This window comes from Gallus gallus, chromosome 14, assembly GCF_016699485.2.
Source record: "Gallus gallus isolate bGalGal1 chromosome 14, bGalGal1.mat.broiler.GRCg7b, whole genome shotgun sequence".
NCBI classification, from domain to species: Eukaryota; Metazoa; Chordata; class Aves; order Galliformes; family Phasianidae; genus Gallus; species Gallus gallus.
The window spans coordinates 6,766,732-6,793,197 of record NC_052545.1 but is presented as its reverse complement, the minus strand read 5'-3'; the positions used below and the strand labels follow the sequence as shown (position 1 = coordinate 6,793,197).

The 26,466-nt window shown below is 47.0% G+C and overlaps 1 protein-coding gene and 1 long non-coding RNA gene across 8 annotated transcripts in view; one reads left to right on the top strand and one right to left on the bottom strand.

Annotated features, from left to right (window-relative positions):
- The window catches only part of RBBP6 (RB binding protein 6, ubiquitin ligase), a 31,756-nt gene extending 20,240 nt beyond the window's left edge, over positions 1–11,516 (bottom strand). For 4 of the 7 annotated variants that reach the window (XM_025155135.3, XM_025155139.3, XM_025155140.3 and 1 more), the window contains exons 1-4: positions 10,892–11,516; positions 3,413–3,512; positions 1,494–1,532; positions 805–841 (exon numbers count right to left, since the gene is read on the bottom strand). In XM_025155135.3, the coding sequence (XP_025010903.2) occupies positions 805–841; positions 1,494–1,532; positions 3,413–3,512; positions 10,892–11,057 (342 nt within the window). In that variant the 5' untranslated portion in view covers positions 11,058–11,516. The remainder of the gene's footprint in view (positions 1–804; positions 842–1,493; positions 1,533–3,412; positions 3,513–10,891) is intronic. The other 3 variants (XM_025155137.3, XM_025155138.3, XM_025155142.3) reach the window with 1 other exon arrangement.
- Positions 11,517–11,614: 98 nt separating this feature from the next.
- On the top strand, positions 11,615–14,325 carry LOC107054619. The gene is made up of 2 exons (XR_001469083.4): positions 11,615–13,171; positions 13,287–14,325. It is a non-coding gene; the product is annotated as an uncharacterized LOC107054619 (long non-coding RNA).
- The last annotated feature ends 12,141 nt before the right edge of the window (positions 14,326–26,466 follow it).

Below are 26,466 nucleotides of genomic sequence, written 5' to 3'. Positions count from 1 at the left end.
GCAGAGCTTTAGAATACCACTTGGTAGCAATGATATTCAGTGATACTCAAATTCAAGTTGATTTTTCAAGACATTCATGTACTCAGAGGGGCCCAAACAATATCACTTCAATTACAGTTTTAGGAGCAAACACTCAAGTGTTTAAGGATTTGAAAAGGAATTATTCAGCTGCACAGAAATGTCCTCAGAAAATGCATGGGATATGTTGGTTTTGGTATTTGTTTGAACCCCCAGGTCAAAATTAAGAAACAATACCCAGTTTAACAATAATGGTTTCTTAGTGGTTTTTGACAACATTTTCAAAAACCATTAGGCAAAAAAAGGTATTTAAAAACAAAAACTAAGTGATACAATGTGAAAATGGCAAAAAATACACTCCAAACATTTTTATTGCAAGAAACAAAAAGCACACAACAACCTATACAAACATACATATCACTAGCTATAGACAGACAGATGTAGAACATGGTACCATGTTCAACTGTGCAAACCTCAACCCTACACGATCTAAAACGATCATACAGTATCTGTACAACAAAAAGTCATACAGGAAATATTCTAGCATGTTCAATATGAAATACAATGCATTACTAGGCACAAATACCAATATTCACATTAGAACTGTGCAAGTGATATCATTACTCAGTTTTTACTACTCTGAATCAAATACATTGTATTTACAACATATACTATGTTTTGATTGAAAAGATATTAAGTTAATATTTGGAAAATTAATTTAAGACTACATTGTTTATAATTAAGTGCAGTGTGTAGAAAAAAGTGTGAGATTGTGTTTTTACATACTGCTTTTGATGTTCCACTCACTGGTTCAGTTCGACTTCTAGAAGAAGAAATAAAGGTGATCAGATCTTAAAGAAAAGCACTTGTACAAATAGATTATAAAACCTGAGCATTGAAAAATCATGTTCTGAAAGTCTAGCAAAAGTAGAAATTCATACATAAACTCTTCTCCCTCTGTACATCCAGTACAATGAAAAAATCACATTTCTACTTTGTTAAATATTTTAAGATTTACAGATACAGATATATCTGATATATTCACAGATATGTAACAGTGCAAGCAGAAGTCCTCGGGTATTTTGTCTCTGCTTTGTAAGCAGCAAAATCATGAAGTCGTAGTACAGCTTTATGATCTTAAATAACATTCTAAACATGAAGCCAGCTTTAGCCAGTCCTTATATGCCTAGTGTTACAATTAGTTGGCTGATACAACACTTTCATTTCTAAGAAAGAGCACTTACAGTCTGGATACTCTGAAGTGCAAATTTACTCAAGTGAAAAAAATTAATTTACAAGTCAGTCATCTGACAAACAAATAACAAAACTCTGCTTCATAGTCTTTAGAACTGTGTTTGTTTGTGGAAGCCCAAGCACTGCGTTCAGATATCTGCTATGTTTAGCCACAAAACTGCCAATATATTAGAACTTGTTATCTATTCTAAATTGACTAAAAATAGTAGTAGAAATGTCACCTGAAAGGAGTTTCTACGATTTTGTGCGATTTAGGAGTCCTGTGACAAAAAAAGAGGTCTTAATTGCCAGAATTTGCTTTAAAATAATCTTGAAAATTCTACAATATTTTAGGAAATATTTATTATGTTTGAAAACTTGCTGAGATTCTGCATACTGGTTGGTCCACACCTGTACGCTGCTTCTGAATCTGACATGCAACCACTGACAGAATTCACAAACAGTTCAAACATTGGAACTGTCCCATAAGCAGCAGCAATGCAAAGGCTGCTGCGGAACTGATGTACGGAGAGAAAGACTCCTGGTTCCCTGCTACTGCTAGAAAACCATGGGGCTCATATTGCATACCCCAAAGATGAGAAGGTATATGGAAATACTTGAGATTACCATGCAACAGTTTCTTCATGCGTTTACCTTGAAGAACAGACTACGTGAAGAATAAAACGTTTGCAAAGGCCTCTCCACCATTAGAGCATACGCTCGTAATTAGACACTCTGCCACTTGTTTCAGCAGTGTTTCCAGGTGAAGGAATAGAAAGCTGAGCTGCCTGGTTAATTTTCAACATTAAAACAGCAGCACAACTCTTCCTCTAGCCCCACATAGAGATATTTATTAGATCTTCGATACTAGCTGCATCTGTCTTCTAGTTTTAGAGCAGCATTATGATACCAGGAGGGGGTGCCATCCAACCAGATATGGAGGATGCACCAACAAGACAGCATTAGGCATATGTACTTAAGCCCTAAAATAAGGTGATGTATAAGCACAGTGCTGTATGGTCCAGAATTACCAGGTAGCGTCTGAAAGAGCTAAAACAACTATGGCAGTAATATACTAAAGTTCACATGCAGAGCCACATAAATTCAACCTTTTTGCTTGCAAATGCTTCATAGGCACCAAGATGCTGCTGTATTGTTTGTTAGAGGCAAACTGTAACTCATCAGTAAACTTAATTTGTTGAGAATTTATGTTTAAAAGGTGAGGCAAAACCACAAGTTACTAATAGCTACTAATTGTGGTGGAGAGGTCTATCTTTGAGAAGGCAGGAAAACTGGGCCATTTGAACAATGCTAACAGCTGATGCAGAACTGGACTCTGTGAATAAATAAGTGACAGCAACAATCCTGTAATCTAATTATAATTAATACATGTGATTCTCTGTTCTACAAGAATACTAGGATGAAAATCTAGAGCACAAATACCAGCTTAATTAAGGTGAAAACAGAAAGCTAGACAGTAACATTTAGCAGCATGCTAGCACACTTTGAGTTTAAATAGGCAGGAAAGCCTTAGCTATTCCTTCTTGGTACCCACACAAAAAGCAATAAACTTAAGGGTATTGTTCTTTTTCACTTGCATGAGACAATTATTGTCTTAGGAAACTAACAGGAATGAATTATGTATGAGACTTCTTGCTTGCATGGCTCACCAACTCGTATCCCTTGCTCCACCCTCTATTGCTAGCATGCAAAAATATCAGGTTTGGGCCATAAGAATCTTGCATTTTTTGTCTTTGTGATGTGGCAAGTAAGGTCTCACACTGAGAAACAGACTACTGGGATGGGAACAAAATATAAATATGCATGGTAGTGTAAATTTCTAACTACCACGAAGTAAAATATAATAATGCATATAATAAAGAACCTCCTCATGTAGAGGAAACAGGATCTAAAATCCTGGGTCTCAGAAAATCAGCCCCAAGAACAAAGCCAACAGAATCACCTCAAAAGTCACTGCTGCTGGCAGGCCTAAAAATGTTAAGTCTGCTTTGGGAGAGACACATAAAAATCTATCCCATTACAAAGATAAAAATAATGGCTTAAAAATAAGTATACAATATGAATGCCTTTAGGTAACTACTATCAATCCAAAAAGTGAAGAAACATCTCACAAAGAATACAATGCTTTATGCATACTTACATAACATATGTTTTGCTTGTAGCTTTAACTCCACCAATAGGGATTCTTCTAACAATTACAGATGAATTCTTGGGAATCAGAGCGTTATCATCTGTGTATTCTAAAAAGAAACACAAATACAGAAAAAAGGTCATAAGAGCACATATTAATATGCATTCTGATAACACTTCAGAGCACTCTTTTACAGATACAAAAGCAGAAATATACATGTACTACTTGCACTTTTACTGTCTTAAAGTAATGGTCTACTTAAAAAAAGCCTTTACATTTGATGATCAAACATAAGCAACAATTCTTTTTTAAGCTACTCTGAATGCCAACAGCAAAATGGTCTCAAAGGTCACTGAAATAGAGTCTGAGAGCACACAAGGTTCATTCCTTCTACATTAGGTTGCTTTTACTTCTGTTAGGCTACAACACCAACAGGCTTTGGGAGGAAAAACAATCCACTGCAGTCCCACAAGCATAAACCAAGTTTTTAAGCCCAGTTATCCTGTCCTATAATAAGACAGGGTTTTCACTAAAGCATGACAACTCTAAGCTATTGCTTTTGTAGTTGATAACTTAAACCAATTCATTTTGGCTGCTAGTGTCTGACACAGAACACAGAATAGAACCTACCATCTCTGTCTAGCAGCTTAACAGTCCAACAGCCATCACGCTTTTCAGCTGCTCGGTGTTTTAAATTTAAGTGGAAACCAAACTGACACTGCTAGAAATTACACTGTAGAAATTTTCCTTTTTCATCCCACTCTCACAAACAGGCCAGGAGTGAGTGGCTCAAACTAAAGTGGTATCTCTCTTAATCTCATTATCTAGCTTCAATTAACTACAGAGGGGTGAGTTCTATACAGTCACTTTTTGCAGAGCAAAGTAACTCAAAATTACTTACAAAGGCAGATTTTAAAAAGCTTTTACAAAATAGCATGCCTGAAGCTATCCATGCCTTGCCTTGGTTAACACCATCTTGGTCTTTCGAAAAGGGGGAAAACTGTCTGACCTTTTACATAAGACTTAAACAAACAATCCTCTCCGAGACACTGAATAAGACTGAAACACCAAAGTCTCTCCATCAGAATAGCTTTTATACTGAACTTCTACAAGCCAGCTATGACTATTCTAAAGCACTGTCAGCAGCCATTCCCTATAACCCACCCACAGTTTTAAATACTAAAAGCCATTAACCTGAGCAGAACAAACCAGAAAACCAAAGTCTATGTGTATCTGGTCATGTGTGCACTCTCATGGTGGTTTTGCCCAGTGATCATGAAAAAGTCTTACTTTGTGTATGACTTATGCTCCATTTATCAGCATGTTACTCCTAGAAAAAGGAAGCATCATTTAGACTGAAACACACCTACCAGAGGGTATCATTTCAACTCTGAAATGAAAGATTTACTCCTAATTCCAGATGATAAATTACTTCTTCAAAAAATTGAAAAATCATCTAGCTGAAACTAATTTCTGATCTTCCCCAAGGGAATTGAACAGTAGACTTCCTCTGAATTTCACAGTCATTTAGAACTGTGTGAGAAAGGACTACTCCTAATGACATCTATGAAAACAGAAGCTTTTTCTTAAGTTACATATCCTGAAACCACCCCCCCTACAGCCCTAGGAAAATCTAACCATTACAAAGCTAGCTGTCACGAAAGGCCTGCGGTAGGACTTCTCAATGGAGGAGTTCAGATTAAAAGCCACTGGATGAAGATTTCAGAGCTCTGGGATAACCAATAGTGGCTCCTCAACAAAGCAGGAGCCTGCTACGCCTGTTCCAAATACAAACATTGATAGTACTACAGAAGATTGCATATTTTTGCACCTCTCCTAGACTGTGAACAAGGGAGCAGCTGACCGATTTGGCTGCATGTGTCCAGACCTCAGCTGAAAGGTACAGAAGGGGCTCCTTTCCATTACACACACATGGAAGTCATCCAGGAAAACCTAGGCTAAAGTAAATACAGAAATAGAGGCAAAAAGAACCACAGACAATGAATATTATGAGGAGTTATCTTTGAAGTTTTTTTTTTAAATCTCTAGTCCTCAGAGATTGTGAGTGCCCACAAACAGAAAACTAACACTAAAAAAGTTGAATTTTCATACTAGATTAGGACAGCTGAAGCCATTCAAAGATGACACACTTGTCCTTTGAGACCTTATGCTTTGCCACTTCAAAAACACTGCATTTTTTTTTAATGCACAAACTGTTTTTCTGTAACAGTGAAAATAGGCTTCGTTTCTGTTCCCATTACAAATCTGTTGAGTCCAAACCGTTCCCTCCTGCAGCCAATGCCTTTATTCATAAATTATGCAAGCCTGCAGAGGCCAAACTGAATGCAAACAAAGGGTGTATGATGCATAAGGGTGAAGAAATCCTTTTTCAGTCATTTGTGACAATTTACTGACCCTTAGAAGAAAAGCACCAACACATGAGCCCTTGGAATAAGCTACCCTTGTGTGCACACGTTTGCTTTCTTTCAGGCTGCATGTTAAAAGAGTTCCAGCCAGCCAGGAGCAGATTGATTGAAAAGCAAAATCACTTCAAATGTCAACAGTGCTTTCATATTTAAACTGATCACCAGAAGACCAATATCTCCTTACGAAGCAGGCTTTACTGGCATAGGACACTTACAACACATTTGTATTTGGTTCTTATTTCATCCCATTTGTTTTGTCACCATGATAGTGTGACAGAGAACTGGTGGAAGAGAGATTACCTACAGCTGAGTGCATGAGTTGTGTTACATCTTCAAAAGGACCTGGAATCAATTGGCTGCAGTATGTTTATTCCTTTTTGATTCTAACTATTTGAATGCATTTTGGTGATGTAATTTTATTAAAAGTGAATTAAAACAAAGCAAAGTACAAACTTAACTTCTTTTAAAAAAGGAAAAGGATGAAATCTGAAGCTACTCCTCAAGTTCCTGAAAATGCATTTGTTCAATTTGAATTTAACAGAAGCCAGCTCAGCCTAACAGCTCTCAGATTGAACTGGCATCTCCAGCACAAGCTTGTTCCCCGATAGCAATATTGCCTAGCAGTGACTTGGCAGCTCCCAGGATCTGCAAAGCAGTATCACTGCACACCCTCCCTCACCATGTGACTGAACATCTGCAAATGAGTGGTGACATCATATTCAACAAGGCCACTTTTCACACTTGACAAGCAGAGCTCTAACACAAATTCTCCACAAAGCAGGAGGTAAGCAAATTGTTGATTCCTCAAAACTCATTTTACTGATGGTGCCAGCCAGCGAGTGGCTACCAGGCTTTAGTCAGCCTGACCTGTGATTAGAAAAGGAATTCCATTAGTTCAAAACACTTCCAAAACCAAAGAAAAACACGGATTATGCATTAAGTAAAAGTGACATAACAGTGTAAAACTTGCTACCTATTCTACAAGAAAACAGTATACTTTAAAGGGTGAAGGGAAAGAGACATTTCAAGGACCGAATGGAGGTAGACATGTCAAAAAATAACTGATTTCAAATTAAAAAAGAAAGCACTCATTTATGTAACCTTCTGCAAAAAAAGCATAAAATGCAGAAAAATCTGATAGTTTTAGTAATTTGTGTTACATGCATACTAGAAACAAGTTACTCTAAGAAGTTTGCACTGCTTTTTATGGTCTGTTTTAATCCACTGGTTTCAGTCTGACAGTACTGCATCATCTTGAGCACAGCACAGAGAGGAAACGCTCTTAAATAACATGAGACTACATGTGAAATGACCTTTGTTAGGCTTGGATAGCTCACTAATCAGATACTGTGCTATTGGTGGAAGGATCTGAAAAGTAAGAGGCAGAAAAACAACCACTAACGTTCAAAACTGTCTCATCTAAAAGAAAGATAAAATAGGGTAACTCCTGAAAATGTTTTTTTTCCCCAAGCGCTTCAAAATATGCTCCCCCATTATCAATTCTTTTTAACCCTATTTTAATCAATACTTAATTTTTTTATTTTGCAGAAAGCAAATAAGTTAGGTAGCTGGCACTGAAAAACTGTCTAGAAATACACTGATTAATGGAGTGGGCTGCTACTTCGGGTTTTCAGCATCCACCACAATAGGTATCAATGACCTCATCTGACATACTATCTCTTTAACGAGCCAGTTTGTTTGTCAAATAGTTCACAGGCCTTTCATTTGCATCATTATTGTGAAGTGCTGTGCTTCATAAGTCACTTATGTGATCCTGAATGGATGAGACACAGTCTAACATATAATCATCAATGTGAGCACACAGGCTGCCCAAAGCCTCAGTGTTCAGCTGGCACCACTTGCCATCTCAATGTGTCACTGAGGAGAAAGTGAAAGCAATGCTGGAGGCAGTGTGAAGATGGATCAGGCTGAGCTTGCCCACAGCACCTGCCAAAGGGACGTTAATCCAGCTGACACCCACGAAGAGGATGGATCTCAGACCTGTTGGTGACAGTTAAAGCAGCTGACTCAGACAAGCACTGCATCTGAGTTCTACTGTAAACATATCAGACCTTGACTAGGTACACAACTTACCCTCATCTTATCCAGGGCAACAGGTAACTCCACATCGTTTTTGAGTGCTCTACATACTAGCATTGCATAGCAACCCAAGAATTGTACTGAGGTATAACTAAAGCAATTCCTAATATCAGCACTGCAGCATAAAATCATACAGTGAAGGACAAGGTTTAAAAGTTGCTTAAATATCTTATCTTTAGTTCTATGTTTGCAAATTGCTGAAGACAATCCAGTACACAGACATCAGCTGTGAGACCACGTGATTTCAGAGTGAGCATGACTTTGAAGACATCACTTGGGCACACGTAAAGCTGTTAAGGAAAGCTACAGCACTGAACTCATGCAAGATCCCTATTCTGAGGTTTTAAGAATACCACTCCTCCTGAAAACTATTCATCCCACCATGACGAGATCACTCAAAGTTTTTAACTCATTTTAATGTATTTTGACAAATCAGCAGTATAGCACATTCTCTAAGTACTTTTGAATCATAAGGTTTTAGGGCAGGAAAGAATACTCAAGAAACTTAAGTTCTGAAGTTTTCACTTCTTCCATAACATAGTGAGAACATCTACTATGACAGACTGCAATCACATTCTATCAAATGGATATTTAAGTGTATCGTTCTTGAGTACAGGCTTTTTTAATGGGTCCTAACCATCCTTTTTGCTTTCTCTGCATATTACAGAGTCTACCTTCACACTTTTCCCCCCACTACTTCTAGCTTTGCTGCTATTTCTGGATTCCCATTATGAAAAGTAACAGCTACTGAATTTTGAAACATGAGTTTCCAAATAAATCAGATCCAGCAGGCCATCTTCAGTCAAGTTTCACTTTATTCTTTCCAGTATCACTTTAACATCTGTCAGAATGTCCACACATGCATGAAATCACAAGAAATGAATACTGTGTCCATATACAAGAACTCCAGACATTCAATTCAGGTAAAATATCTCAGTCTGATTTTTCCTCCTCCTTTTGACAGTGCATTCAAACACTTGAATCTGATTAATACAAAATGAAATTCAAGGGTATGTACATAAACTAAAATAATTGGCACCTGGCTTTGCTCTGAAACCCACATTTATTATATTTTTAATGGAAGTCACCCCTACAAAAACTTCAACAGGCATCCATTCTGCTAATACATTGAGTCTGCAAGTTACACTTATTCTTATAATGGTCTAAAAGCAACGGAGGAGGCCAGAAGACAATCTTGTTGCCCTTAAACAAGAGCCCTACTCTTTAAAGAGATACTCCACCTTTAGGCAACACCACACTTAGCAACCTACTGAGGCAGGTACTTTTTCCTCCACTAGATTCTGATCTGTATGAGAACAGAGTAACACCATTTGTGCAACTGATATTAAGAATATAAGTAACACTTTATGGGATGCACACTTATGTACATAAATTGGTAATTTTTTCCTTTAGCGTTTTGCTTTCTGCTCCTTTCCTCACCTGCTATAACAAGATTCTGTTAAAAACAACAGGAAAGCCTCTAAACAAGCAAACAAACCAAATCAAATCAAAGCTTTTGCTTCTGGTAATAACTGGGCTGCATCACAGTTTGTTACCATCAACACTGAGGTATCAAAGCTGTGTTTTACACAGACCCAGCTGTTACAACACAGTATCAGACAGCTATCCACTCAGGCAGCCAGCGGTGCATTAGCAACTGCAACCAAAATTCAGAGATCCTTCCAGAGCAAAGTCCTTAAAACAAGCAAAATATTTCCCCAAAGCATCTCACCATCTTACTCAATACTAATGCAAAAGTTCACGATTTTTGTAATGTGTATCTACCTACACATACAATATAATGGCATCTCTCAGCAGCTGCCTGGTGTTACGCTGGTAAGTCCCTTTAAAAACATCCTGAAAAGTTTCTTAGTATCTGTAGAGAATCAGAGAGCTTTAAGCCCAGCCACTTAAAATGCTACGGTTGAAGTTACAGTTACTGGTGTACAAATTACATTGCTTGAATCTTAATGTGAAACAGAAAAAACACACACTAGTAAAGGAAAAATGTAGAAGTGCCCCAGAACCACACGGCCAACAGAGAAGTTTACTGCTTAAGAAATAAAAACACTTCAGAAATCTTTTTATTTTTGAGAATTGACATCCCAAAGTCTTTAATCACATCCAAACACATCAGGATGGCACATCACCACCGCAAACCATAGTATCACGCCAAGCAATAAAGAACCATTATCATCACTGATAATTGAGCACCAGATTGGAATTAGAAGAATTTATGTTATTTTCAAGAATATTTCTTCTTATACCCCCAGGAGCCCTCTGGCATTACCACAGCACCTCCCTGACATAGTTACTATGTAATAATGCAAAAAAGGGATAAAAGTGAAACATGACATGATCTGAAATGATGTTCAATAGCACTTAAATGATAATGTCCTTGGAGAAAAAAAAAAATAAAAACAACAGGCAAGAAGTTACTCTAACAGGAAATTCCAAAGTATAATTTACATATAGGGAACACTCGTGCAAAATGGCTGTTAGGGTCTGCAGAGATGAGAGGTCAGATAACTTGTGAGCGAGGATGTTGCTAGAGAGTGGTTTCCACAACAGCCACAAAGACAGCTTTTCAACACAGTGGAGAAAATGAAGTCATCAAATCTACTTTATTTCTTTAGATAAGTTAGACATCTGTTCTATATCTATCTCTTACAGCTTTCTCCATCGGATTTCAAATAAATCTAGCAAGTTCGCAATAACAAGTTAACCTTCCACCTTTCCTTATTTTAATCGGAAGAATTCCAGTGCTTCTGCAACGGCGTATGAGCCGCGCGTTCTTCTACACGTAGCTCTGAATTTATAACGCGGACCCGGCGGCTCTGTCACCGCAGCAATGACAAAAGCACGGCTCCCTGAGGCCCAACCACACGGCACCGCGTCCCACCGCTGCACCCGCGCCCAACCCCCGCCCGGCCCGGCGCGGAGCCTCCCGCCCCCCACGCACCTTCTTTGGTCTGGGCGTTGGTGATCTGCAGGTCGCAGTCGGCCGCCTTCAGCTTCTCGCGGGCCATGATCTGGCGCTTGAGGTCGCATAGGGAGATGTGAAGGCCGTCGAAGGTGACGGTGTCATAGTTCAGCTTGGAGGAGAACTTGTAATGGACGCACGACATGGTGGGGCCGGGCGGCGGCGAGGCCTGCGCGCCGGGCTAGGCCGCACCGAGCGCCGGGCGGGCGGCGGCGCTGAGCTGGGGCGGGCGGCGCTCAGAGGCCGCGGCGCAGCCTCATGGCCAGGCCGCGCGGCCTAGGCACGCTCCGCTCGGGGAGGCCTCAGGGCTCCATGGCGGCGGCGGCGCCGGGAGGCCCCGCTCCCCGCGTCCACGACGACTCCGGCTCTCGACGACCGAGCTAGGCCTCGGCGGTACGCCCGTCCGCCCGGTTCTTCCTCGCAGCGCGGTCGGGCGCCGCGGAGCGTCCCCGCAGTTCAGCTCCGCTCGGCCTCCGCTCCCCGTCCTCTCGCGACGTTCCCAGGCCCGGCCTCTGGCTATGGCGGATCCAGCGCCCCCGCCTCAGCGTTTCTCCGAGGGGTTTCCCGGCCACCAACCGCACGGGGCGCCGCACTGCGGCTGCGCAACGGCACGTCACGCCCACCGCTCACGTGACGCAGCGCATTATGACAAAGGAGCGTCTGGCCCGCGTCACGTGGCGGGAGGGTGGCTCCGCCCCTTTTGCCAGCGGGCGGGGCGCCCCCTTGCGGAACGTCGCCGCCGGCCGTTAACGCCGCGCCGCGTCACGTCCCGCGTGGCCGCCCGCCGCACCTCCGCCGGTGGTGAAAACGCTTAAAGAAACTGTGGCAGCTTTGCACGGAAAGGGTCCGCGTCTCGAAACGTGCCGCGGAAACAGAAATGTCTGAGTGACGCAGTAACCGAGCGGCGCCACCCGCGGTCGGCTGCGTCCGGCGGAGCGACGGAGGGAGCGGACGAAAGCAGATTTCCAACGGACTGTTCTCAAAGGGAGGGACTGACGGAGGTTTGCTGGGCTGCACTCGGACCGATGATTAATTAGAACGAGGAACAGCACTCCAGCGGGAATAGGGGAAAGACCTGTATGTAAAAGGGGACTGCAAACTACGTAGGCCGTATGTAAAACCACCGCCACTAAATTGCCTTTTAGTTTTCAGTAGTTCCATTGAAGAGTGCCAGCATATCCACATCGCTGCTTTTTAAGTTACCTTCCACGTAAGCACCAGACCTCTGTGCTGCGGTTCACCTGCCAGATAAATGGGTTGTGAGCCAGGTGTGAGCACGACCGCACTCGTTTTGAATCACCCATGGTGCTGTTTTTATGCTGCCCTTTGGCTTTTTGCTGGCTGCGGGAAGGCCGGTGATACCTGATCTGGGTGAGGTATGCTGGGACAAGTTCACCTCTTCCATAAACTCTAAAGCAAATTTGAATCAGCAGAGCGTGTACCGGGTCAGTGCGTTGCATCACGTTTCCCCGGCCCCTTGATCCGGTGTTTGGTGTCCCAAAAGGAATGCAACATCTCCAGCCAGGAGATACGTAGCACAAACAGATGAGGGCGCTGCACCACCCAGCTGCTCCCCAGCGCTGCCCTACCCGGGCTGCTGCCCCTCCAGGGTCCAGCAGAGTGCATGGCTGCTCCCTCAGACTGACCGTGCTGAGCCGGTGATGATCTGCAGCTGAGTGCTCAGTTAGCACTGCCCGCATGGAGCAAAGCAGGATGAGGGCTGCTGCCACGGGGTACTGAGCTGCGAGGTGGGAGGAGAGCCCTGTGAGGACGGTCATAGCCACACTGCTGCACACAGGAGATCTGCAGCCACATCAGTCTGCGTGTGCCGGTGCTGCTGTGCTGTTACTGAGACAAACTCACCTTGCACAGATCTGACGTGCCTGTTAAATGATGCTTACCAAACCCAACAGAAACGTTCGTGTCACAACAAACAATTAGCTTGTTGTGGCAGCACACGAGCAAGCATTCTCAGCTACTCATTTATAACTTCAAAAAGCATCATCCTAGGAGGATGAGAAAACACCGTGTGGCTTTCAGAGGGAGCTGGTTTAGGTTCTGAAAGATGTGTATCTGAAAGTCTGTATGCAAATAGAAGCGCAGTGTTAGGACTGGGTGTTCTCTGCACACCTGTTGGCATCAGGACTATTTCTGCAGCTTTAAGTTACTTATATCTGAGAGTAAAGGGTTATAGAAGATACGTCCAGCAGTGAATTGTCCTTTTAGGTTCTGCAAACCAACCTCCAGAGTGAGCTCTCTGTAAGTTTTGCTGTCGTTGTGTAAGATCAGACTTGCAGATTAGTTTTAAGAAGTGCAATAAAGAGAACGTATTTGATTTAAAATGTAGTTTCGGTGTTTTTTTTTTTAACTGTAGCTGTGACTTCTGTGCAAGAGAAGAGGAACTTGCCTCACCTGTGAGCCCACAGGGCCAGTCCTGCTGGAATAACCACATGGCTCTGCGATGTCGCAGTTTCACAGCTCGGTGTCATTGGTGCTGTTTTTGAGGTAACACAGCTGCTGTGAGCAGGCACTGGTTAGTGCTAAGCTTTAATTAAGAATGGCGTTCTCATTAGTGCGCTAAAGGATAACAACAGAACAACAACAACAAAAACCATCCAACGAATGAACTCCCTGCTGCCCGCCCCACTGGCTCTGTCCCAGGGCAGCAGTGTCAGCTGAGGAGCAAATCCGGGCTTTTTTCTTATCTTTGTCACTGTAAATAGAAGGAGCTTTGTCAGAAACAGAGCAGAGCTAATCAGAACACATCCTCCTACTTTAATAAATATCCTGTTTCATTCTGCTGAGTCCAAGGCTGAAAAATGGTGATTTGGGCATTGTGTGATGAATGCATGAGACATGTGCTGGACTGATGGCCCAGCTGGGAGCTGTGAATCCTCCAATTCCTCCCAGGACAATACAGGATGACTATGGGATGAAGCAGCAGAACTCTCCTGTTTTATGCCTTGCCCACATCCCTAGCTGAATCACTGACCCTTCTGCTGAGGCAGATAAGGAGGAGCACTGTGGTGACATTTGTACCCGTGCCTGGAAACTCGAGAAAAGCAGCAAATTCATTCATATGGTATCCCAGGGCTATTACCTACCGGTTTTGATACAGAGCAGTCCCCCAGAGGTGGAAGCTGGTAAAGCTCCCAGGAATCCGTTAACATCTGCCTGCTCCCCTGTGAGCTGCCAGGTTACTTTTCCGTGAAAAAGAAAAATCCTTCAGAGATGTGGGACAATTCACTAAAGATAAGGAGCCACCCGACCCCTGCACCCCATCATCACCATGAGTTGCCCTGCAGCCATCACTGCGGCTGAATGGGGCCTGGAGTCAGGGAGAATGGGCCCCAGAAGGACGCAGGAGGGGTTGTTTATTACCTTCAGTGCTAATAAATATTACAGAGAGCTGTGAGCAAATGTCCTGTGGTATGAAGTGAAAGGACCACCTATAGGTTTTCAGCAATACCATGTATATTCCTCAGGATTTAACACCTCAAAGATGTTAACTGCTCTCACACCAGTCTGAGTCACCAAAAGTGCTCAGGGTCTTGGAACTTGTCCCTGAAGTTCCTTTGCAAAGCAGCGTGTGACCAGCAGTGCTGCCATCCGGCATCCCTGGCAACAAGGAAGAAAACTGTGTGTGGCTTTTGTCCTGCCATAGAGGCTCCCAGGAGCCTCTCCATCACTTTCTGCCAGTGCAGGCCGAACCCCTGCAACACAAACTTGTTTCCTAGTGAGTGAATATCTCCAGGAAACATTCAGCAAAGCAACATTACGGGTCAGGCCTCTTCTTGACCAACCTAATTTTTGGGATTGTTGTGTGTTTGCAATTTTCATCTGAAAATTGCTTCTCAAACATTAATTAAGCCCCAAAGAGTGCTAGCAACAGGAAGGGCTGTAGCTGCAGTGTGAGAGCTCCCAGGCTCTGAACACAATGCTAATTCCAAGGCCCACATACCTGGACAGCTTTTCTTCCTGCTTTTGCTCCTTAAGCTTCAGTTTCTTACCAGAGCCAATGATTATGGCTCATTCTTACCTATCATCACTGCCTCAGCTTGAGCAAATACAGGGAGAAAACCATCAGGTGCTGCACACTGCAGCCCTGGTTGACCTCCTGGCCCCAGGGAGGCATGGAGGGAGGAAGAATCCTATAAATATGCCATAGCACAGCCCAAGTCTGCCTGACAGAGGAAACCTGACCTCATCTCTGGGTGTGCGTGCCCTAGGAAATGGGGGAATTCTTTCAAAGTGAGTCTGCAGGCGCTGGCACAGCTCATCTGCTTGCTTTCCAAAATCGTTTTCCAAGCTCCTCTCCCAGTTTGCAATCCCGTTTCACATTTGGTGATGTTTTACAGCTCCCTTGGGCTTGAAGGACTTAGAATTGGGGGAAACCGCAAAAGTTACGCCAAAACTCGGGAAACAAATCCACAACGCTGCTCCTGCGTAGTGAGGAGCCAACGGCTGAGCTCAGCGAAGCTCAGCCTGCAGTTCCCAGCAGAGCCGGCAGGTGCCGGGCCCGCTCCCCAAACCTCGCTCCGTGCGCTTCGCCCTCAGCGCTGCGGGTCCGGCGCGGACGGAGCGGGGCCGGGATCTCTCCTGTCCGGGCAGTACGGCCTCACACGGACCCGCAGCTCCTCACCGAGCCGTAGCAAAGGCATCAAAGCCGTAGGTGCGAGCAGCTGCTGCGGCCATGATTACTCGTACAAGTGTGGGAGAGGCACCTGTGGCTGTTCCTGCTACGAAGGGCAGGAAACACCCGGTCATTAACTCACAAGGTCACCTTCAGCAGTGTCGTCAGTGACAGTTTTGCAAAGCGCAGCCCTGTACACATAGCCTTCCCCAGCTCAAGGCTGCTCGATGGGCACGAGATTCCCCTCAGCACAGAGCAGCCCTCTGTTTCTGAGCGACAGAGCCCTTTGCACAGACAGCAATTGCTGTCCAGCAGGTCTGGAACCTGCAGCTCCTGCACCAGTCCCGGTGCTCTCCCCCTCTGGGGTTCCCAAGGGCAGCACCCAAGTGCCCGTCCTGCTCAGTGCTCCCCCTCTGCACACAGCCCCAGCTGCTCCGCACCCTCTGCCCCCCACAGCCTCCTGGCCACGTCCCCACGCACACATCAAAGCAGCCCCAGCTTCCTCCTAATGCTCAGCTTCATACTGTATTTTAAATCAAAGTTAATTATGGGGATCAAAGGCCCCTTCTCTGCATCCTCCAGAGCCTTCCTCTCATAGCCCCAGCCGGGCCCTGCTGCTGCTCATGGCACTATCACAGTGAACAGACGAAGAGTTCCAGTGCCAAAACCAAGAGCTTCTTCTCTGTTAGGTCCCTGTGCAGTGCACTAATCGCTCCAGAGATCGTGCTGAGTTGTGGAATTGGCTGACGGTGGGGCTGTGGTGGCTGACTTTATTCCTCGGATGCTGCCTTTCTTTGAGTCATCTCAGTTCTGAGTCACAAGCAGCCACAAATCCCTGGGAGATAATGTCCTCAGCCAGCCCCTTCTGCACAGGAATATACGCAGCTCAGGATGAGTTCCTGCTTGCAGCTGTCCTGGGAACACTGCAGAGCCATTACTGCACACCACACAGGTGTCCATGTGCTGCTGGGTGCCTGTGATGGCCCCAAAGCCTTCTATAGAGCCACTGCCTTCCAGACCATGCTCCCACCTACACTGGTGCGTGTGGTGCTGCCCCTGCAAAACTCTCTTTACTTCCCTCTTTTTTTTTTTTCTTGTACCTGCAGTTACACACAAAGCATCCTGCTGCTTCCAGGAGAAGCATTTCCTTCCCCTCTCATCTGAGACACAGATGGAAAAGAAGAGGCCGTGTCCTCTTGCAACAAGGCACAGCTGAACACAGGGTGCTGCTGGACCCAATGAAGCGCAGCTGCGGAGCTCTGCAGACCCAGCAGGCTGGAATGGGGCCAGGAGGTGCTGCCCTCCATAGATGCTGTACTTCATGGAGGTGCTGCCCTGCACAGAGCTCAGCTGGGCTGCATCAGCCTCATCCCCTCCTTGGGATGCCTTCCTCCCCGTGCGCCTTCTTCTGGTCCAGGGGGGAAGCGCCACATTTGTATGCAATGTGCAAGAGCGCCTCAGCAATTAAATTGGATTCTAATTATTGTATATCACATATTAGCAATTTCTACCATGCTAATATTAATTGCTAACAAGACGATAAGGTGTATCAGGTAATCATGACGGAGCATTGCCTTTGCTTGCCTGGCAGAGATGTGTGGTGATGAAGCACTGGGAATCTGGTGCAGAATTTGCTGCAGACGTGACTGTCTGTTGGCAGAAGGTGAAGGCTTCCCCTGCTCCGGGGTGTTTGCATGGCTCCCATTGCACATATGGAAAGCCCAGCTTATGGGGCTGGCTCTGAACTCACCCAGCAGTGCAGTGGTGACTTAATGTCCAGTCTCATAGTGAGGTGTTGGTGTCCCAGGGGTTATTTGTCTCTTCTGAAAAGAAAGCCCTGTGTGAGTCAGGCAGTCTGCACTATGAACAGTGATACATTACATTTGGACATATGCTAAATGAAATGACATTTACCAATAAATTTATGCAGATTTCTCCTGTAATCCTTCTCCATCAAAAGTAGTAATACTTTCTCTAATGCAAATGCGCTGCTAGAGCCTCGCCACATCAAACAGGAGCCGTGTGGAATTGTTAAGGAATCTGAATGATAATCTTCATTGTGCTCATGAATAATCATTGGCTATAGATGATTATTTAACAATGCTTGGAAGAGCCCAGCAGCACTCGCCCGGCTTCCTTCGAGGTGCAGCCGTTCCAGCTGCCCAGGCCCATCAGCTCTGCCAAACCTTGCAATCAGATTTCATGCTCATTTCCCATCTGGGTTCATGCACTGGCTGTGTGGCATAGGGCTCTGCTAATGAGCCCTGCAAGGGAGCGGCACCTCCCGGCCCTGCTGTGGGGCACCTATACCTCCAGCCCCAAAGCTATCGAGGTCTGCAGGTGGACAGAGCACAGGCCACGGTGAAGGCCAGTTGCTGGAAGCGCGAGGCCCTTTGCCACGTTGGCCTCCATGCATTTTGTTGGCGAGGCTCTTGGTTTTAATCGTTTTTAGAGATGATTACATTTTGAGCAGCAATGATCTAAGCTAACGAGCAGCCTGCCACGTTGTGGCTCGGCAGGAAAAGTCGCATTGCTGGAGTCTTTTTTTTTCCCCCTGCAATCCAAAACACAGACATTACGGAAATAAATGATTTCTTTTCACAGTGGTTTAATATAATTTTCTCTGCGCTGCGCTCTGTGAGATGCTGCAGCTCGTTAAAATAATGATCAGATCCATAAGCAGGACACAGGCAATGAGCAGCAGCTGCAGCACGTCCTGCATTTGTCATGGCCCTTTTACAGGAAGACTTTGGCTCTCTCTGCGCTCGGTGTTCTGTCACTACAGCACCGCTGGCCCTGACCTGGCATTGGGCACCTTCTCCATCTCCCCTGTGCAATTGAGACAGAGAGGGACGAGCGGGGATACAGACAGGGGTTGGAGACAACAACATGCAGGAGGAATGGAACAAATGGATGAAAGAGAGCAAATCGTCACCGTGTTGAGGCCTGATGCCAATTAGTGGGTGACAGTGTTAGGAGAGTGAAAGAGCAGAATGAGGCGTCGTTCTGGTGGCGGAAGGAAGCAGGATGCTCACGTTCCTTTGGTCTGCTTCTTTTCTTGTTTCCCTGGGAAACTGCTCTTTGTGGGAGAGTTCAGGGACCCACAGGCAGCGATGTGCTGGACGGATGTTTGCCAGTGCCCTGTGAGGGAGCTTTAATAGAGTAATTAGAAGAAAAACATCAGAGATGCGCAGGCTGCAAAATGGCAGCTAGAGGAACACTACGTCAGGCTGTAACTGCTGATTGCTGACCATAAAGACTCAGCTTGTTATCGTCCACAGAAGCTTTGGAGCCGGTACCTGTTGCCAGCAGAGCTGAAGCAGCACCTGTGGGGTAGGTGTACCTGCATCCCGCTCCAGGCTCAGCCCTACTGAGGCTTCTTGGGGCTGCTCCATGCCCTGCCCCAGCCCTGCTGCTGCCCAAATACATCTGGTGCTGTGATGGCTCCATTAGCAGGGACCAGGGGGCACAGGGCTGTGAATCTTGGAATCATTGAAGCTGGAAAAGCCCTCTCAGACCACCAAGCCTAACCCCAGCCCATCCCACCATGCCCACCAACCATGTCCCTCAGTGCCACATCTCCATGGTTCTTGAACATCTCCAGGGATAGCAACTCCACCACCTCCCTGGGCAGCAGTTCCAGTGCCTGACTGCTCTTTCAGTGAAGAAATTGTTCCTAATATCCAACCTGAACCTCCCCCAGCACGACCTGAGGCCAGGGAGTTCAGGACATCGCAGCACTATGATGTAACATCCTGCAGAGGGAACTGCAGCTCTCCTTGAGTAGGATAGAGGGAATAAGGGAGGACAGAGGGTTCAAGAAGGACAAAATCATTGCCACGCACTCCAGGTGCTGCCTCGGATTAAGCAGTGCTGGAGGCAGAGAAGCCAGGTGATGTGGGCTGTGAGCAGTGGAACTGCAGCCAGCACTGCGCTGAATGCCCAATGAGAGACTGTCAGGGTGTGAGCCAGGGGAGGATTTGTGCATGTGACAAGGGCTTCTCATCAGGCCCAGCACAACAGTATGCCAGCCCAAACGTGCCTTGTCACAGGGCAAACAGCCTCAGTACACCTGGTGCAGGGAATCAGCCTCATGCTCGAAAAAAGAGTAAGGCAAGGATGTGATGGAAGAAGTGTTGCCGTCACTGCTGCAAGCAGAGCCAGACCCCTGCCTGCCCAGTGCCTGCACAGTGCTGCTGGCACTATTGTGGCAATGCTGGGGTACATTGTGACCATCCTAGATGTGGGCCTGGGGGCAGTGCTCTGGCATGGTCTAGAAAAAGGGAGGTGATAGGATGGTGTCCCCAAAGCCACCCCAAGCCGCCCACATGCCCCACAGCAGTGATCTGCAGGGCTCAGGCATGGAGCTCTGCCTCAATTCATCTCCTTCCCAGGCACAAGGGCCATGGCATGGCTGTATGTGGGGCCTTTTTTTCTCATCCTGCAGCCCTGTATGCCCAGCAAGGTGGGGAACCAGCAGCAAAAACCCAATGGCAGCAAAAGGAGAATTATTTAAAAAAAAAAAAAAAGAAAGAAAGACAAAAGAGAAAAATCCAGTGAAAGCAGCAAGATGGATTGCCTGCATGGGGGAGAAGTACTGCAGTGAGTTCACAGAGGAGCAGAGCTTGTACAAATCAAAGCAGCACTAGGAGCACTTTGAACCCTCTGAGTTCATACCATTGGCCCTCAGCCTGGCTCTGCCTCCCCCAGGACTCACAGGACCGTTGCACTCATCGGGTGCTGTGTGACAATCCCCTGCTGCCTATTTCCTGCAGCTCATGTGAGAGCTCCATGAGTGCCTGCAAGCATCTTGGCACTGCGCCCTGCCTGAGGCTGAGCTGCCCATCCCCACTGTCCTCCTGGCTTTTGGAGAGACTTTTGGAGACTTCTGCAGCCCCACATTGGTGGGAGGAAGGTGTGACCAACGTACCTCCAAGCATCCCTCCGGGATGGGGCGCTGATACCCATGGGTTACTGCTGTTTCCTAAAAGGAGGTTTGTAAAGATGCAGGCTCTGCAACCTTGGCTTTTGTATAAACATTTTAATTCCAGAGCACAGCCATGCAGTGCGGATACCCAGCAGCAGCACGAAGCAATGAGCTGGCTGCACAGTGCTGACAAGAGACAGGAAATAGAGGCTAATTAGAGCTGTGAAACAGAAAGAATCACCTATATGATTTGAGCTGCAGGACAAGAAAAAAAAGGGCCCACATTCAAGAAAAAAATAAAAGCCTGCAGTATTAAATGTTTGCTATTTTTATGAAGGTTGTGGGACACTCGTTAGCCTTCTCAATTATTTGTGCTGGCTTGCTGCTAAGTTAACTGGTTTGAAATCCTCTGTGAAGATGTACAGCACCTTGAAAGGCTTTGAGAAGCCACATGCCTGCCCTGGGAGGAAAGCACTACTTGCTCCCAGCCCTGCAATGGAACCACTTGCTGTGCTTGCTCCTTCTGCATTATTTTATAGTCTCAAATAGCAACAATTTACCTGCTGCCAATTTCTTGCTTTTCCATTTGCTGTAAGCCTGAAAGAGACAAACGGAGCACTTTTTGCTCAGCCACATTGCTGGTGCCAGCAGCACTTGCAGAGCTCTCAGCAGCAATGGGCTCACCTGGCACTGGGTACAGCAGTTCCTGGCACCCTGAGGATGCAATGAGCTCCATCCAGCCCCAGCCTGCAGGTTAAGAACAGACCCCCACAGCCCCTGCTGTGCCTGATCCCCCTTAGCTGCCCGCACCTTTGGTGCAGCTGCAATCAATGCCACCCCAATTAGCCCTGCTGCAGCTGTGCTTTGTGCTTACCAGCTTCTCAGAGAGCCCTTGCAGTGTCATGGTTTGGGGACAAGGGACAGGGAGTGCCTGTGTGGTGACCTTAGGGCAGCTCCTGTTGTATTTTGGCTCTTGAATAACCACTGCCCTCCCAGTACTGTCCTCTTGGCATGGCTTTTGCTGGGGCAAACCCCCCCACAACTGCCATCCCACGGTCAATGCCCACCCGTCAGCACCCTGCAGTGTTCCTTGAAGGCAGCAGCTCAGTGCTCTGTTCCCCATCAGCTGTAGAATTTACAGGAGTATGTCAGGATCCCCTGCCAAACCCCATTACTACATATGCTCTGGTTTAAGGCTGGCGATAAAACCTGGCGGTGGTGGTTTGCATTGACATGTGGGGGCTGACAGCGCTGCCGCTGCTCCTGGGGGCCTCTCCCAGCTGCTGGGATCCCAGTGCTGCTCCATCCCTGTGGGCTGGGGATGTGTGCAGAGGACACACGGCATCTGCACACTCAGCAGCCCCAGAGCCACTGAGTGTTGCGTTCCCATGGGGAATAAGGGGAACTCCGGGCCCTGGGGAGGAGCAGGCGAGACTTGAATCTCCCTGGAGTATTTCCTCTTGCTTCTAATCGATGCAAATGGATGAGTTCTGCTGGCATTATTGTGTGGGGATTGCTGGACTCACTGGGACAGAGCAGTGATGGAAGGATAATATGCATAAGGAACACCTCACTATGGAAGAACACATACAGGCTGAAGGTTGGTGCTGCAAACTCTGTGCAGGAAGGGCTGTGCCCACCAGAGACCCCTGCAGGGACCCCCAGCCATCACCTGGTGTCGCAATGGGCGTAGTCCCAGCCCTGCAGCCCTTTGCCTTCTGTCACTTTGCTGCTGGGGTCTCTGCAGGAAACTTGCTGAGCATTGCAACTGCTGCACCATGAAAGCAGCATCAACATTTGGCCTATTTTTTTTTTTTTTCTCCTTTGCTGTTGTTCCTCCCCTTCTCTCTTCAGATCTTCCTTTGAAACCAAAACTTCCTGTTGTCTGAAACGGACAATCAGAGCTCCGGCAGCTGCAGCGCGAGAGCTTTGGTGCTTGGCAGCAGGATGAGAACTGCAGAACTATTTCTTTGAGGCAAATTATGCATTCATCTTGCTCATTTAAAACAAAATATGATTTGCAATTTAACTTTCCATAATGAGCTCCTGCTATTATACGGTTTCCATAATGGCTGGTTTCATTGGAACAGATTGTTGGTGCACATGGTTTACAAAACATTTTCAATGCAAGCCCCGTTTTTTCTTATTTTAAATAGCAACAGCTGCTAAGCATGATAATTATTGTATTTCATCAAAATAAACGTACCAAGTTGCTTCTTAACACTACTTGGTGCAGTTTTCCAGCAGACCTGGTGGTTACTAAAGACGGGGGAAGTTGTGATGGAGTGACAGCAGTTTGTCAGCAAAGAGACATCGCTGAGATGAGGGTTTGCTGCTTGGGCTTTTCCTGGGGAAATTTAAGAGTTGGGCTCAGCAGCCACGGCCGGGCAAAGATTTAAAGTGTGCAGCACTCCCAGCAGCTGATAGCGGTGCTGGAGGAGCTCTTGCAGCTGCTGAATGAAGGCTGCCCTTTGGAGCACCTCGGCGCTTGGATTTAGATGACGTACAGTAATGGCACCGCAGAAGCCATTACTGTCCATCAAGGAAATAATAAACACGCGCTATGAATTGCTTGGACCCACCTGGGCTTTTGAGAGTTATTTCAAATGGTAGAAAAAGAAAAACAAACAAATCAAAGCAAGGGAGGGCAAAGAACAATGTCAGGCAAGGAGCAACCAAGGAGGTGGCTGCTGGGGCTGAGAAGCCCATCCTACAGCACGGTGGGATGTGGGTACCTGCAGAGCTGGGCTTGAGAAAACATAGTGGGAAGGGAAGGAGGAGAAGGGAAGGAGGAGAAGGGAAGCTCCACACTGATCCACATGCAGGTGATGCTCCCTCCACGTCTGTATGGGTGCCAACTTCTGCCAGCTGCCACGTGCAGCTCCTAGTTGGGATTTCTGTCTACTGAAACAGGAATACAGCAATTAAAGCACTCCCTCGAGAGGCAAGCAGCAGCAGGACCTGCAGTGACCACAATGCAGGGGCTGCAGCTCCCCACTGCCATCCCCATCCCAGGGCAGTGCCTCCAGCCCTGTCCCTCTGCCCCCTGCATGTCCCCACTGCACAGTCCCTCTGCAGCAGGATGGATGCAGTACCCATGGCAACAGCCACTCCTGTACTGACATTGGAACAACAGACGCTGACCTTGGTGGACACAGTTGCATTAGCAGCGTAACCAGAATGAAGCTCGTTACATTTTCAGTGGGGTCATTCCAAGGGCAATAACATTACCTGAAGTCTTTTGCTCAGGTGAGATGAGCCCAGAGCTTGTACTCATTTTGCAGTATCTTGCAGTGACCACACAATGATCTAAAACTGCAAAAAGGCTTTGTACGACAAACACAGAGCTGTTCCCGAGCTCTGCAGCACCCTTAAATCAGGCTGCTCACACACCATGTAGGCTGGGGCTGGCTGGCTGGTGTGGGCTGGGAGGAGGAGCAGCAGAGGCCCCTACCCATAGTGGCATCAGCGGGGACACAGCCAGCATGTGGTGAGCACCCACACCACTCCGTGGAGCTGGCAGCAAGAGAACGAGGTAAGGGGGGCAGCTGCTGGTCCAGGTCCTTGAATTCAAACAAATCTTCTACATCTTTTTTTTCCCTGAAGGGTCGGAAAGATCTGGAGATAGGCAGAATGCAGACTTTCAGGAATTGAAATTAAACTTGTTCAGAAATCCATATTGATTCAAGCTCCTGTGAAAGATATTGAAGCCTCTGGGTTTAGCCTGGGTATTGATTTTTCTCTCTCAGGGCAAAGGCACTGGCACACAGGGCAGACATGGCACGTGGCAGAGAGCACCTTCCACCCCCACCTGCCCGCATCCCTTTGCCACCACTCAGGCTCGCAGGGAGCAGCTGCAACTCATTTCAGTGTCAGCATTTGCAAGGCCGTGCCACTGCTCTGCTCTGCACCCAGGTCTCCATGCTTGTCTCTCTTTTCTGCTGACACCTCCCAGCTCAGCCTTTGCTGGAGCACTACCATCAGATGCAGTGGCAGTACCCATTTTCTCCCAACCAGAAGCAGCGGTGCCGTGTGCTGACGAGAGCTGGGCAAGATAGAGGACAAAGGACAGAAAAACCCAAAAGGACAATGACATTACATTGCTGGAGGTGGTCTGCCTCGGAAAGAACCAAAGCAACCCTTCAGATAGCAAGCCCAGCTTCCAGGAAATCAAAGCAGGGATGTGCAGCCTGTACTGCTGCATCCCTGGCACCCCACAGAACTACTGTGTCCTGGGGCACCTCCTGCTTCTTGTCAGTGACTCAGAGATAACTCAGTTACCTTTGGAAAATCAATTATCTGTCCTTTGCCATCTCCTGGCTCACTTCCCTCAAGGAAAACATCGGCGACACAAATCACTCCAGATGTGACTCTGGGGCACCAAAGTACGCTGTGCTGGTGCAGCACATAGCGCAGCAGCACCACAGTTCTTTCCAAGCACTGCTCCCATAGGTGACCATAATAGCAGTAAATACAGGGCAGCAGATGTCATCGTTGTAACAAGGCTCTCAGTTATATCACCAACAATTGCCATGATGCTGGAGTTCCTCTGCCTGCAGCAGACCCGACGTTTCTTGGCATTGAGTGCCTCCTGCACTCCACCCAGCCCTGTAGCTGCTCCTCCTGCTGGGGGGACAGGGATGTGTGTGCAAAGCAGCCCTTCTGCTGGGCTGTGCAGCTGGGATTTGTTCCCAGCTACTGGTGTGCCCTGCTCACACGCTTTGCTGTTTCCAGTAAGTACAATCAGAGCTTCTTACCTGCAGTATTTGGTGACTCAGCTGGAAGCTGCTTTCTGGAGATTTAGTTCTGAAGAAAACCTCACTTTTACAGAAGCACAGAGCTGTAGGTGTTGGAAGGGTGCTTTGGAGCTCCCTCACTCGAACCCCCACAGCAGGTTCCCTGCAGCAGGTTGCACAGGGACGCATCCATGCAGGTTTGCAGCCCTCCGCTGGGCTCTCTCCAGCAGTTCCCTGTCTGTCAGTACCTGGGGAGCCCAGCATTGGGTGCAGTGCTGCAGGTGTGGCCTCCCCAGGGCAGAGCAGAGGGGAAGATCATCTCTCTCACCTGCTGTCCTCACTGTGCGATGCAGCCCAGGGTGCCATTGGCATTCTTGGCCACCAGGGCACACTGCTGGTTCACAGGCACCCTTGTGGTCAAGAATTGGTCAACCATAGGTTGACAAGGACACCATTAGCCTTCTTGGCCATGAAAGCACACTGCTGGCTCATGGTCAGCCTGTTGGCCACCAGGACACCCTGGCATTGCTGAATGCAGTTTTCTAAGGGCACCCACCTGGAGGAGGTGTGCTGGGAGTTGTAGTGCCCTGCAGGGCTGGTGATCACACCCCAGGTAAATTAAAATGTTGCTGCTTCTGCATTCTACACCACAAGCCCTTTCACTGCTTCATGTTTAAATATTTCCCCAGGATCGGGATGCTTCACTTCCTCGGCTGTTTTTAATACATGCAATCAGCGACTGCTGCAATTAAGAGACCTAATTAGCATCTGAATAGGACTTTCTCACCCACTCCTCACAACAGCAGCAAACAAGCCACGAGGACAGGAGCTGCACCGGGAACTTCCCTTGCACAGGGCAATTGGGGGCTCTTCTGCCCCTTGCACCCATGGTGCTGCCGTGGGAATCCATCTTTTTGTTCAGACAGTTACATGAGGCTTCCTCTAAGTGCATGGCTTTAGGAACAGCTGCTCAGGCCCTGCTCCATCCAGATGAGCCCTGCTCTGGACAGGGACACGGCTCAGTGCTCAGAGCCAACCCCGTGGCCGCCTGCAGAAGGCAGAGCCCAGCAGCACAGGGGTTCCCACTGCACCCAGAAATACCTGGACCCGCAGTAGCCCCCTCCCCATGCAGTCCCCCGGGGCTCCCCAACAGCCCCGTGGGAGAGCTTGGAGCTGCATGGGGTGCAGCTCCATTGAGATGCTGTGCACGGTCCCTGGTGCCACAGCATAGCACACACCACCTATCCAGCCAAGGAAC